At 38.4% G+C, this 14,250-nt stretch overlaps 1 protein-coding gene across 3 annotated transcripts in view; it reads left to right on the forward strand.

Moving 5' to 3' along the window:
- The first annotated feature begins 2,660 nt into the window (after positions 1-2,660).
- Positions 2,661-14,250, forward strand: part of LOC115357707 (cyclin-dependent kinase-like 5) — a 41,771-nt gene continuing 30,181 nt past the window's right edge. For all 3 annotated transcript variants that reach the window (XM_030049336.1, XM_030049339.1, XM_030049337.1), the window contains exons 1-3: positions 2,661-2,742; positions 4,862-5,083; positions 7,568-7,602. In XM_030049336.1, coding sequence (XP_029905196.1) covers positions 5,020-5,083; positions 7,568-7,602 — 99 coding nt within the window. In that variant the 5' untranslated portion in view covers positions 2,661-2,742; positions 4,862-5,019. The remainder of the gene's footprint in view (positions 2,743-4,861; positions 5,084-7,567; positions 7,603-14,250) is intronic.

Genomic DNA, 14,250 nt, shown 5'->3' on the forward strand with positions numbered 1-14,250 from the left:
TGTCTTCCTGGTTTGTCCCCTTGTGTCCACTGTGTGTCTCTTCCACCTGTGCACTGTGCTTTCCTATACATCCTCTTTTTTCTCAGAAGGTGTGTTTAATTGTGTTTTTTTGAGTCAATGGCAGTAGTGGAAAAAGTGCTAGAAGCTGCTACTCTACTAGAAGCACTGCTGTTTGTTGATATTTTACTTAGGTAGAAGCAGAAGTAATGTTGTAGAAGCCTACTCAAGTACAAGTAAAAAATTAGCTAATTTAAAATTTACACAGTTCAATCATTTGTTCTCTGTAAAGGATATGATTTTAAATGCCGTGAAGTTCAATACTTAGGCAAAAAAATGCACATAAGTAAAAGTGAAATTTCTGACTTTAAAAAATACTCAAAAAGTACACAAAAAGCTACTCAATTACAATAATGTGAGTAAATGTAATGAGTTACTTCCACCTCTGATCAGTGGTAAATCTGAAAATTTGCGTGATGTTGCAGCGGACATGTTCTCACAAAATGTTTTAAATATACTTTCTATTTCAGAGCAAATATTCTCTTAAATGAAATCTTGGACTGATCTACAGTGCAATTTCATGCCAAATCCCTCCATCATAAATTTTTGCATGCCGTTTATCAGTAAAAATCGCTTCAAGATTTGTGTGGCAATTTGCATGTGTATCTACCAGTATATCATAAAGATGGTATACTGTATATCTTTTTTAAAAAGTGTGCACCCTCTATATATTGATTTCAGGCTGTTTGTTATGAGTATCTCACTGCTCATCCTCACTTAACTACTACAGTGGCTGAAGATAGCTACCATGAGGAGAATAATGACAAGTTTCCACAATGCACTGAAATGTAAAATATTATTTTTGTTCGATATTAAATATTTAAAAAATATTATTTCATCAGCCTTGCTTGATATATCCAATGCTTTTTTTTCTTCCTGAAGATTTATGTTTTGGCCAACCCCACATTGTGCCAAAGAGTACAAACATCAAGATATTTACACACATATTTACATTAGATAATTACAAATCATTGAAGGATTCAGCAGTTCTTGACCACAACGTGAAAAGTCCAGGAGTAAAATATCTGCAGATTGATGATGATCAGACTCCAGAAAGGAACCACAGCAGCTCCTGGACCATCACTGCCATTTCCCAAGATAGTCTGCAAAACAGGCTTTTCCTCAATCTGAGATTACCATCAGGCATTTTTATCAGGCATCATTGACTGATATGATGTAATCTAACACTGGGATCTTAGCTGATGCTCAGATTATATCTATCGAATGAAATCTAGATGTATGTGGCCTGTCTGAAGCACACTGACTGTAGGTCACCTCATACAGATTGTCCTGGGTGAGGGTAAAAGATACAAGTGTGTTCAGTACAGTTATGCATTCATCCTGTGGGTGGCAGTGTGGGTTCATTTAATACAACAAGCAAAGGACAGGTTACATGGTTATGCAGCCCCTCCTGTGTGTTCTGCATGCCAAAACCTTGAATGTAGTGTGAATGGGGTTGAGGTCACAGATAAGATGCAGACATAAACTTACCAATTCAGTTGTTGTGAAAAGGGGAAAGGGGCACCTTTGTATCGTGAACAGCCAAACCTAAAAACATCCTGAAGCCAATAACTTTCACCCTATGCTATCCATAATAATTTAAGGTATTATTAGTTAAAATTGCGTTATACCCATAAAAGAGGAGGGCAAAGATAGAGGCAGAAATGTTTTAACATCTCTATCATTCGTCATTTCACAGCGGCCTTTGGTTGAATAGATGTTTGATTGAAGTCTTTTCTTGTGACTTGAATTTCCTAAAAGCTCTATTAGTGTAAAATAAGGCGGGTAAATTTTCATAATTTTTCATAATCATGTCTTAATCTGTAATGGGTATGCGGAGATGATAAATTGGTGAATAAATTCAAGCTAATGAACTGAGTACAGTGAATCGGTGCGTGACTGCCTCCACTTCTGTGACGTGTGAAGTCTCTCAATAACAAATCAGTGCTTTATTTATTTATTTATTTATTTATTTATTTATTTATTTATTTTTGTGAGGAGTTCCTTTAATGTAAATCTTGAGTTAGGTGTAGCCTATGTCTTCTTCGGAAGGGGGAGTAGGCTAAGTGGGGTAGCCAACGAAAACAAGAGAAAGGAAAACTGCTTTTTAAACTTTAAAAAGTCTACCACGCAGCTCCCTATGGAGAATGGTGCGGATTATGCTTTAATACGGACATTATGGTTTCAAGATACTCCTAGGGCAAGGCACTTGCTCCTATACCTGCTCACTGCAAATGGTATCAAAACCCTCTTTATTTTCGAATTTTGATACTTTTTAGCATCGTCGTGATGTTGCGTTTGTCGCGTTATGTGTTATTTGCATTATCTTGAAACGCAATTATGTTGTCACACCGAAAACGGAGTCCGATCGGGTGAATTATGTAATTGAGAAATTAGAACAATCATATCCCACCTCATCCAAAACACCCTCAGACCATAACACTGCTTTTTTTCCTGTGGCCGTGCTGTACTGAGATTGGTTTAAATGAGGAAGGCGTTGGAACGATGAAGCTGCGGCCGTTTTCATTGGCTGCTGTCACGTCACTCAGAAACTGTTGCCTGGCGATCTGCTTGCGGGTTGTCAACCACAGGATCCAGTTACTGTAGCTGGTGCAATGAAAATATCTTCGTTGGTGGGTGGATATATGGGCCCAGTTCTGTCATATTTTCCCAAACAGTGACTGAGTGAGTAGTTTATTTTATCATTTTTTTTCCTGAAAAAGAACCGCGAGTTCTCAGCGTAGTGTAAATATGTTCATTGCAATCTTACCAAAAGCAACGTAATGTTACCAAGCTTGAGGTTTGTTTTGCTAATTTGCGTTTTTTTTTTTTCCTTCTGAATCAGGCAGAACACCAGAGCTACTCAGTCACACAAGTTACAAGATAACTAAGCAGATACCAGCGCTAGAAAACTCTCAGCGTGATGAATTTGTGCACTGTGTTGTCATTAATCTTGCTACGTGTCTGTGTTTGACTTGTTGGGCTTAGTTTTGATTTGCATTAAAAATGCGTTGCTGCGTTGTGAAGGCTAACATACACACACGCACACGCACGCACTTGAACATATGGGCGACTTACCGATTAATTAACAGTGACGTGACATACACAATTTTACCCCCGCACGTACATTTGTGTGTTGTTATTGCTTAGGAGGGGAGTGAGAGATTTGTCACAAAAATGCAACAGGGCCAGTATTTGATGTAACACACATATATGCCCTCCCGTAATCACTTTCTTTACATTCCTCATAATAATCCAACATTTTAATAATGATGATGTGAATATTTGGCAAATTTAATTGTATTGTTCCCAACGATACGGTAATCAAATAGTCACTTTAAAGCATATGCTGCTTCTAACATCCTTATTTTTGTAGATTTTTAATCAATATGTCTGATTTTAGTGTTCATAGACCCAATTTGGCTATAAATAGGTCTAATGCTGCATTCATCCTGCCAGGGGATTTGAAGGTCTTGTTTTGAAAACATGAATTCCAGAGACTCAGTCCATTACCACGCATGAGTCATTCTGTTGATAGAGACAAAATATATGATCCACTGCAATGCCCAGTGCATTCCTGCTCACAACAGGCTTTCAGGTCCAGACCTGGCTATCTTACAGAGTAGTTGGCTAAAATCTGATCTTGAAAACAACAGACCAGATGCCAGTACATGTAGGCTATGAAATGGGAAGAAGAAGGAAGCACTTAAACACCCTCATGTTTCCACGAGCAGATGAACAGAAACATTTTCTCTCCAGAAATCTAAGATAGTGTTTGCAGTTTGGCTATTTGAGGTTAGTAGCTGTATAGTAGACTCTATTGTAGTCCTCATGCTTACCTCTGAATGTAATCAGTTTGCCTCTGTTCACTGGCTGCATCTGAAGCCTAAGATTAGAGCGAGTAATAGAGCAGTGTAATATTTAGTGCTCTGGGAGACAGAGTTTATTTTGGTGCTGAGTTTTTGCATACTGATGAGCATCTCCTGAGCCCACAGACATGTGAGAGACTGAGAAGGTGAGCAAGCATCATTGGTCCTTCAGCTTTCCGGCAAGAAAAAAAAAGATGAAATGGAAAAAAAGTAGAATTTGGAATCTTATTTAATATAATGTCAGTAAGAGCATGTGGTTACTGGAGGAGATGCTTTGATCACATGAAGCAAATTGTATGGTACATGGCCCTGAAAAGCTAGGAACACAAGCTGCTGCATACATTTGAACATTAACGACAGACAACATGTAGGCAGATCAAATTGTATGTCTTCTCCTATTAATTTTACAACCTACAGTAAAACATATAAACTATAGTTAATGTCAAAGGCACAAAATGCATCACCCTTCATCATTATTCCCTTTTAAACTGCCCAGAGGGTGTAGTAGTGTATGCTACCAGTTTTTTTTTTGTTTGTTTTGTTTTGTTTTTTGTTTTTTTTGTCAAATATATACAACTACATTCTGAATACTGGCCAATACTGAATTCTGATATGAGTACTGCTCTGACACGCACAGCTTTGGGAGTTTTTTTTTTTTTTTTTTTTGAGAAAGGCAAAAGCATCTGTGACAGTACCAGGCTCTCTGCAGACTATGTATCAAGATGATTAATTGTGAATCAAGTGCCATGTGCCACAACAAATTGTGAGCTTATTGACAATGTTCTGATATTCATCTTTTGTTATTTGTGACCCTCACCAATGCTAAGTAATGCACTTTTGGCATTAACTGATCTCAGTGCACCAATAAAGGTAGGTGAGTGAGTAGGTAGGTATTTTTTTTATGTTGGATACAGCTCTTGTATGTTTTTGTGCAGGTGAGGGTGAGCCACTGACAAAGGCATGTGGTGGGTGCTATGGCTTTCAGTCGGCGTATGCCTCCAGGGAGCCAACAGCTGGCCTCCTCGTGCCATCTTTTAGCTGGGCCGCCCCTCTGTGAGCTCCACGCACTTCACGCAAGTTACCTTTTGACTTCATGAAGATTCCTGACATCGGTGATGTAATGAATAAATTTGAAGTCCTTGGGATTGTAGGTGAAGGTGAGATTGCTATATTTATACCACTGTATGCTGTGAAATGTTTATTACTATAGCACATTGAAGGCCTACACACTGGCCCACCAGGTATCGCTGACTAACTCAGAGATCACTGCTACAACTTTCCTTGTGAGACAATGCATACTTACACATTTTGATATATCTTTTCAGTGTATAATTATCCCATTTTCCTGAGGTTTAGAAAACAGCCCAGAGTGAAGCTGTTATAGGCCTCTCTTCTGCTGAGGTCTTCTCTTCTTTCATGCTTGTGCAACTCAACAAGGTCAAGATCAATGTGTTTGCTATTATTAGGAAGAAACTGAACTTGGAAGGTGCCAGGAACTGGTAACTGAATGTATACTTAAATGCTGTGAGTGTGCAAAAATTAATACAATGTTTGCAATCAAGTATTCTTGCTATAAATATAAGTGGGGCAATGTGATTCAATAGTTAAATTCCCTCAAATGTTTCTCATGTTTTTGAAAGGATGTTATTATACTTTATTAAGTTGCTTGGTTGATGTAAAGCAGTAGAGGGCCTGAGGTGAGGCCACCCACTTGTCCCAGTTTTTACACCCCTACTCCCACCTCCTGCTACAAGACACTGGGAAACTTTGAGCTGTAGTTGGAAGCTGAGTGCCTGTCCAACTATGACTCAGCTTGGAAGCAAGTCATCACTTTTAATGCCATATTACGCTGTAGAGTTGTGCACGTTTTTTGGCCTATCTCTGTTGCCTTTGCAGTGCACTCTCACCATCATACACTCGGCTTGAAACATCATAGATTTGTCCTCAGTTATCTTCAGCCCAATCAATTTTGTTTGTCATTTAGAATTGACTGCAGTGTAGAGGGCCAAGCCAGTACAAATAAACAGAATAAACAGAAGCCAGTACAGATAAACAGAATAAACAGAAGCCAGTACAAATAAGCAGTGCTGGAAAGAGTACTACAAATTGCTACTCAAATAAAAGTAGTTGCTTTGCTGATATTTTACTCAAGTAGAAGTGCTGCTGTAAAAATCCACTTAAGTAAAAGTAAGAAGTAGCTCATTTAAAATTTACTTGGGTTAAAAATTACCAAGTTACTTTGTCAGAACAACTGTGTTAGGTATGATCTTTTCCATGCAGTCATAATAGGATGAGAGTTCAAACTAGATTCTTTCAAAGGTGCATTCTGCAAAACTACCAAGGATTGATGGAAGTGAGGGCTCTGTAGACTCAACTGGCACATGGAAAAAGCACAGAATATGATGTTTGTATCTATGTGGTTCTCATCATCAGGCCACTCACTGATATTTTTCCCCTTTTTTCCACACTTAATCCACATTTTTGCCTGTTGAGACTAAATGGTCCTCGCTTCCATGGACCATCCGCACTTTTTCACTGTGCACCTTTTATTGGAAATTTGGAAATGACAAAAAGTAGAACCAGCAAAGTAGAACTAGATTCCTCCTCTCATCTTTGCTGACTGAACGTTCATTGTGAAAGGTTACCCAATCTGTCATTGATCATTTGGACTCTAATGGATATGATCTAAAATGTAGTGAAGTTCAGTACTCAAGCAAAAATGTACTTAAGTAAAAGTAAAATTACTGCACAAGTACACAAAAAACTATTCAATTACAGCAATGTGAGTAAATGTAATTAGTTACTTCCACCTCTGCGTTTAAGTATACACAGAGCCATAATCTAGGAAGAGAAATGGCATAAAAGAAGGGGTTCAGTTTAGTGACATAGTGCATTAAACTTCTCCATGTGGCAGCAATTATTGTTTTACCTGTCAATTTGTCTCTCCTACCACCTCAGCTTCTGAGTACTGTAGACACAGCCTGAGCTAGAATGTATGTAAATGCATTAGAGCAGCCCATCGAAGAGAGTGTGTGAGTGTTAGCCCCCGTCTACCACCGATGTTCTTGAGATGCTCCACTGAGCAGTTCGTCATATGCCTGTTCAGTCCAAGAATTCCATCTGAACCCTCGGGGGATATGTGTGTGTCTGCCAGGGTCGATAACATCAGAACTACAGTAGCTTGCCAACACTTGTGGCCTACTTTCTAAGCCACCTGTCCTTTTATAGAAAAGGATGTTTTTCCTTAATTCGTTTGAGCATGTGAGAGACCTTTTAAAAAGAGGCTTTCAAAATTGTGCCACTTTGTAGCAATTGCCTGAAAGGGGGGAAAAAAATGTCCATTAGGTCCGAAACTTTCACCAGGGGGGGCATTCACCGTTGGCCTGCTCACTCTATGTGACAATGGAAAGCTTTTTAGTTGAAGTTAACCTCTGCTCATTTTTAAATTTGGGACAAGTTGACCTTGTGAGCCACAAAATAACTTTTTGAAAAATTTAATTCATGCTGTGATTATCTTCAGTCACTTTTTATTTGGTCTTTACAGCTGTGAAAAGGCTACAGTAGTCATTGAAATACATGGTGCAATGTTCAATTTAAAATTTGTATCTCAGAGCAAAATGTGATGTTTTCTTTCTTTTCAGGTGCCTATGGTGTTGTTTTGAAGTGCAGACATAAGGTAAGGGAGTCTTGTCAAAAGGATTACAAACATAAACATCACCTCTTTTTCAAATTATTTTAATCCAGTGATATTGTATTGTGCATAATATTTGTTTGTTGCATGACCACATGATCTTATGCTACAAAGTAAGAAAAGCTTTGGGAATCAAGTGGTGGAGTATTTCAGATCGCTTTGGTGTCCTGTGTGTTCATTTGGCAGAAGAATCTAGGTTCAGCTGAAACCTAACAACTTTGGTTTTCTATTGGTACCAAAGCACTGAATAGTACATACTTATGCTGATTGAAAGTTGAGAAAGGTCCCATGGAACCCCAGGGAACCTCACACTTAATAAGACTTTTTTGGGAGGGTTTGTCTGAAGTAACTTGTCTTAATTCACCTGGTCAGTCCACTGTAGGTGACTGTAGTCGTCCTGGGCCCCAAAATTGCTGAGGTACCTTAATTGTCTGCCATGGACAATTGGGTAATTGATCAATCCTCTGCTTGTGTTAATAAGTGAGAGAGGCTTGTGTTGCTGTATTTTATACCAAGATAAGAAGATATGCTTTGAATGGCAGTAGATTTCTTATCTTATTGCAGAATACTTTTACCAGTTGTAATATCAAAAACGTTACCTAACATATAAGCAGCAAGTACAAAAAAAGAGCTCCTGCATCCTATCCTTCTGATTAGGACAGATAAAGTCTCGTGTCTTTGGTATTCTTCCACTACTCTGTCACATCACTCATGTTGTCATTCAAAGGTCCAATAGGTAGTTCTCGAGGTAAATGTTTTTCTTTCTTTTTTTTGTTAGCATATGAAATTGAAAAAAGAAACAAAAACAAAACAGTAAGAGTTCTCTAAAGCAGAAAGCCCACACTGCAGTAATAGACTTGTCATCTTGGTCCATTTAAGGAAGTGACTGTGCCAGGAACTGACAGCAATCCAACATGAATATTCAAACGATAACAGAGACTTACTACCTCCTACTTACGGATGTAGAGGGTTTCTGAGAATTACCAGAAACAGAGAGAACACTCTCTGAGCCTTTCTCATTAAAAGCCTTCAGTATTTTTCTTGTTCTGCCATAGCTTATGGAGTATCACACATGCCTACATGACAGTTTTCCATTACTGTATTGACTACGGAGTATCTTAGACAATTCTTCCGTCAGCCGTGTCACGAGATGCCAGCGAGCTTAGCTTGGTTGAGTGTGAGAATTGCAAAAGAAAACAGCACCATACTTGATGTTGATTGAGCACGCACTCAGATCAATGTGAGGAGAAAGAGGAAAGCCCTGCTGTTAACCGGAATCACAGCCTGTAATTACCAGGCTTTATAATTCAGACTGATTGATCCCAGGCCTAGGCAGCTGCAAATGCCAGTATCTCCATTTTATACAACAGAACTCGCACCAGTGAGTCTCAGTTATGTCCACACAATAAATGGAGGCTTCGGCTATGGCTGTAATAGTCACAGTCAGTAGCCCAAGTATGGGCTGTCCTGTAATAAAATGTTTTGCTCTGTATAACCACATGTAACTGCATTATAGTCACAGTCCGTGTTAACAAATGAGTCAAGAAACCAAAAGTACAGTATGTGAGGTGAACATTTGTAGTTAAACTTTCACAATAACATGTTTTTTCCTTCTATTACTATATGTAGATGTTGCGTAATACAGATACACAAGCTGTTCAGGTTCAGGGGAGTAACGTGTCACATTCCTCACTGACAGTTGAGTTTGCCACTAGACGTTGTCAGTGTATTCAGTTCACTTATTTAAATAAAATACAGTTAAAAAGGTGGCTTACTAGTAGATTTGTTTCCATAGTTAGCTCAGTGTTTGGTTATGAATTACATTTAAATTTAGAATATTTATACAATCAGATAACTAAGCTGTTCTTGTTGCTTGTGCAGCTAACAAAGAAAAATTCCACAGAATCCAGCAATTTGTAGCACATGCTTTGTACCTGCATGCATTCTATAATGCATGCATTATGCATGCAGTTTTGATTGTGGAATGTCTGCTGTTGGCAACTTAATCACTTGTAGTGTGAAAGCACAAAAGGATGAATCCCCTAGATGCGGATCGATGTGGATCAGTGCCATCTGGAAAATATTGCATTGTCAGTGTGAATTAGCCGTTGTGCTTTTTCAAGGAGGCTAACTCACAGACATAGTTCTGTGCAACATAATTATGCATGCACACACAGACACAGACACACACACATACACACATGCATGCATCTGCTGACACCTACAAAACAAATATACTCACACATAAGCCTACTGAGGGTATGATGGTACAGTGACAATAGGCAGAAAAGAGCGCTGGTCAGAGAAAATGGCTGCATTTGTGTCAAACAACTGCCTGCCTTGCAGCTGGTAGTGCTTTCCGTACATACTTATTTAGCCAGTGCCACTCCCCTTAAATTTGTTTATGCGTGTATTTAACAGAAAGGATGAAAATAGCATGAGTCTCACTGACATAGCCTTGTTCTCCTCTAGATACACAAAAAATATGGGGCCAGATGTATAAACAATGCATATGGACAGAAATAACGCATATGCCACTATTTACACAAAAATAAGAAAGGTTGGGAGAAGATGGAGAGGAGTGATGTCAAAGTGGAAATTTGGACAATATTTTTCATTTAGAACTTAAACCTTTTCTGTACACCATGTTAGATTAGTAGCGTTGTAGGTATAAGTAGAGTTTCATGATAATAACGTTCATAGCTGTATAAATGTGATTGAAATCCTTCTTCCTTCACATTTTATTATAGCGAGAGTAAGTAGTTAACATTTCATCACCCAAATCATTCAGTATTTTGGAATAAAACATATATGGGATGATAAAATAGACATACATCTGCCATCAATTAATGGGCTGTTGTGGACTACTGTAGTTTTGCACAGCGGCTGTGTGTTACTATAGATCACCTGCTTGCACTTTCTCTCTTGTGACATCCCTTGTTCATTAAATTAATTCATGGCCACAGGGTCCTACTGCATGGCCTCGAGTTAAAAGGCATGGGAACGGGATCTTTAGGCTAAGATTACATGTGAAACTTGTTCATGCAATTTGGTTGCATGCAACTGAGTACCATCCAATGAAAATCATGACCTGGGATTGCATCATTGATTGGAATGTTCTATATGGGTTTGGTGACATAGCAACAGTAAAAATGTAATTTACAACATGTAACTAATTGTATGTAAGTTGCACTGTATTGCACTATGTAGGCCTTAAGCTAAGGCCTTGACTTAGTAACTTCCGATAATGAGATCATTAGCCCGTGGCCTCAACGTTGTAATGAGTGGAACCAAGATCATTAAGTCATGACTAAATGTCATTTGCTGAGAACCATTACATATCCCACTGCAAGTAAAAGTATTATGTCATTATAATTAATGCTGAGATGAAAATAAAAATAAATAAATTGAAAACTCTCCATGCTTATGCCATACGGAGCCATGCTAAGTGTCTGGGGGCATATTACAGAAACTTCCTAGCCTGCAAATCCTATCTCAACTGTTTGGTAACCATGGTAATTGGGGATAGGAGCTGATTTAGGAATATAGTCATAACAGATTAACAGATTCCTAGGTCTATGTTTCTATCCTAATTTAATATGGGAAATGTGTAGACTATTACACATGCATCCTAACTTCCCAAAATCTTTAAAACATGATCAAAATGTTAGAATACTCATTAAGCCATTTCAGTTTTTGATCTGTTGGTGTTGGCTAACGTCTAATCCATTTAATCTGTATGGCTGTTCTTTCATTGCTTTTACAGAACCCGCAAAATATCAACAGGCGTAATTTATCCGGTGAAAGGTTTGTGGCAGACCTGAACTATGTATTGGGGTTTGATGACAAGATGGTCATTAATAGATACAGTCTCCTCCCTCAGGCTGTGACCCTGCAGTTAGCCAGTGAGCTGCTGGCCAGGCCACATGGCTCTCCCACTTGTGGTGCAACTGACAAATGCAAAGGAGATTTTCAGAGTGAGTTGGTTGACAGCAAAAATGTCTTAGCCTGCTGTGTCACAAAATTTAACTTAGGTAGCAACAATTTGACTTCTCTTCACATAAAATTTCCAAGAGCGGGGAAATAAAGGTGGCATAATACCAAGGATGTGAGATGCCTGGTGTTACTGGGCTGCTCCATGAGATGAGAAAAGTAGCATCAGTCACTCGTCAACAGAACTTAATGAAAGTTGAGAACTGATTTGGATTTGGATATTTAGGATTTTCAAACCTGATAGGATGAAGTAAGATAAGATAGGATTCCTGAAGTTAGTTAGGATTTGCTTCTCTTACACAAAATTGGGAAAAGTCCTTTAAGTCCCCTAAGATTTAAGATGGCAAGTTTCTATTATACAGCTGGTGCTGTCTTGTTTGTGACATGCCAAGCCCCTATTTAGCAGGGTTATAATATAAGTTGTAATGTCCCATATCTTAATGGTCTTGCTATCATATTTTTAGGTCAATATCACAACTAAAAGATCTCACTGACACCAGTTACTAGGTCGAGGCCCTGGTTTAAAGATGTTGTTCTCATTTCTTGTAAGTCAAGGCCATGCCGTAGGATCTCTTGGCCACACAATAATTAATAAGAGATGTCACCAGAGGCATTCTGTATAAACCAGTTAAATGGGGATGTGTCCACATCCATTCATGACAAATTGTGAAAGTGGGCATCATGTTTGTATATACAAGCTTAATAGCCAGCCACATAATAACCAGCCACCAGGGTTTTGTAAAACTGACAGAAAGACTGTGTATGCATGTTTCCAATTTTGTGTTACATAGATTTTTAGTCTCAGATCCACTTATCCAGACCCTGCTCCATCTAGTGACGTCCAATAAATTAAGTCATTCACTCACACAAACTCTTTTAATGCTTAGTGTATTAGACTGAGCAATAATGTGAACAAACAAGATTGGCCTTTTTTAGTGCAATAAGATCTACTTCTTTATCAGGCTGGCATACACCAGAAGCGTGGAGTCTGCACTACATTGTAATGCCTTAGCACAAAGGCCAAATACCTTGTTTAAATTCAGTGGTTAGGGCGGCATGAAGATGAGCCAAAAAAAATGTGGGCGATGAACACAACATGGTGCGATCTCTTGATGCCAAGCTACAATGCAAACATAAAACTGATAAATGAAGTGGGCGTAACTTTACGCAGCAGCACAGCAGCTGGGTCACTGTTACTGTCAGAACTACCTGGTACCTGATGTACAAAATATTTTTTTGAAAGTTCTTGACAGGTCTGCCACACTTACTTGGTGACTGTTTGTGTTACCAGTATTTTCCCACGCAGCTACCTCTGTGCTTCTTATCATATCTTGCTGCAGCTCTTTGAAAAATAGTGTACCCTGACTGGAGTGACAACATGCTCTTATGTCAGTAGGTTTTTAACACACTCGAGTACAAAGAGGCTTCATGTCTTGGAGCTCTGGCTCATCTTTTATTAATTATCTTGTCCGTGGCTCATGGAGCGCCAAAACAGACATGGATGGGTTTAGTTGTTCTTTTTTTTGGCCTACTTTCTACTGGGCATGTAGCCTGACATTGGGGTTTGGGAATGGGATCGAGGGGATGTCCTCAATCCCAATTCGAACCCAGGATAATGCCGCTACATTGCACTTTCTTTAGCCAACAGAAGCACCAGAATGACACAGGTCTTTTGTCTGTTGATGCTTGATAAAATCCTATCAACCAAACTGTAAATAAATTTCAGTAAATTAGTTAATTAAGAGCTTTTTGTAACTGGACCTATTCATACTTGCCATTCTTAACATAATATTTGACACCAAGTTAAGACACTGCTAAAGCTTAAGAAACTTTCTTTAAAATGTAAAATACAAGCTAAACAGATTTTACAAACATAAATGTATAAAAGAGACCAAAGAGTCTTGACAATGCAATCACCTCTGGAGTCACAATGTACACTGTACATGTGAAATTAAATGGGACACAAATGTAAGTGTTAACAGATTTGTAACTTTTAGCACAATAATGAAATTAACTTTATGCATACAATAGTTAAAAATCATTTGTTGATGTAGTAAAGTGAGACTCCAGTTCTTTGTCAGTGTTGCTTTAAAAAGTGTCCCGTTTTAAAGTTAAAAATGAAAGTCCTGCTTTTCTGTTTTCTAATATTGGGTGGATTTTCACAGTAATAGGCAAGATGAAACCACTATGTCATCACACTTGCTTTCATAGAATCACGCTGAGCTCCACATTGCTAAATAGAAAGTTGGGAATGCTTGATGTTTGACCTTTCCTTTGTTTAGTCTTTGTGTGAACGAAACTGGATGGATCAGTATCGAGAACTACAAAGTCTTGCTCTCAGGTTCATTGACACAAGCCGTAAAGCATGTTTGCTCAGTGTAGATTATAGGGTAAGGTCACCTATTGCACTCAAATCAGTTGCCCCCACAATACATTGTAAAACTGTTTTGCTTTCATAAAAGCAGGATTTGCACAAGTTGCAATAACATAGAGAGTTAACAAAAATAATTTCTCTGACATAAGGAATTATCTCATGTTGTTTACATTTGGTATGTCTCTGTTGTTTTGTTTTTACAGGGCTAAAAAGTTTCTGGTTATATTTAACCATAATACTCAACATAAAGGACAAACATAATGTTT

This window comes from Myripristis murdjan, chromosome 4, assembly GCF_902150065.1.
Source record: "Myripristis murdjan chromosome 4, fMyrMur1.1, whole genome shotgun sequence".
NCBI lineage: Eukaryota > Metazoa > Chordata > Actinopteri > Holocentriformes > Holocentridae > Myripristis > Myripristis murdjan.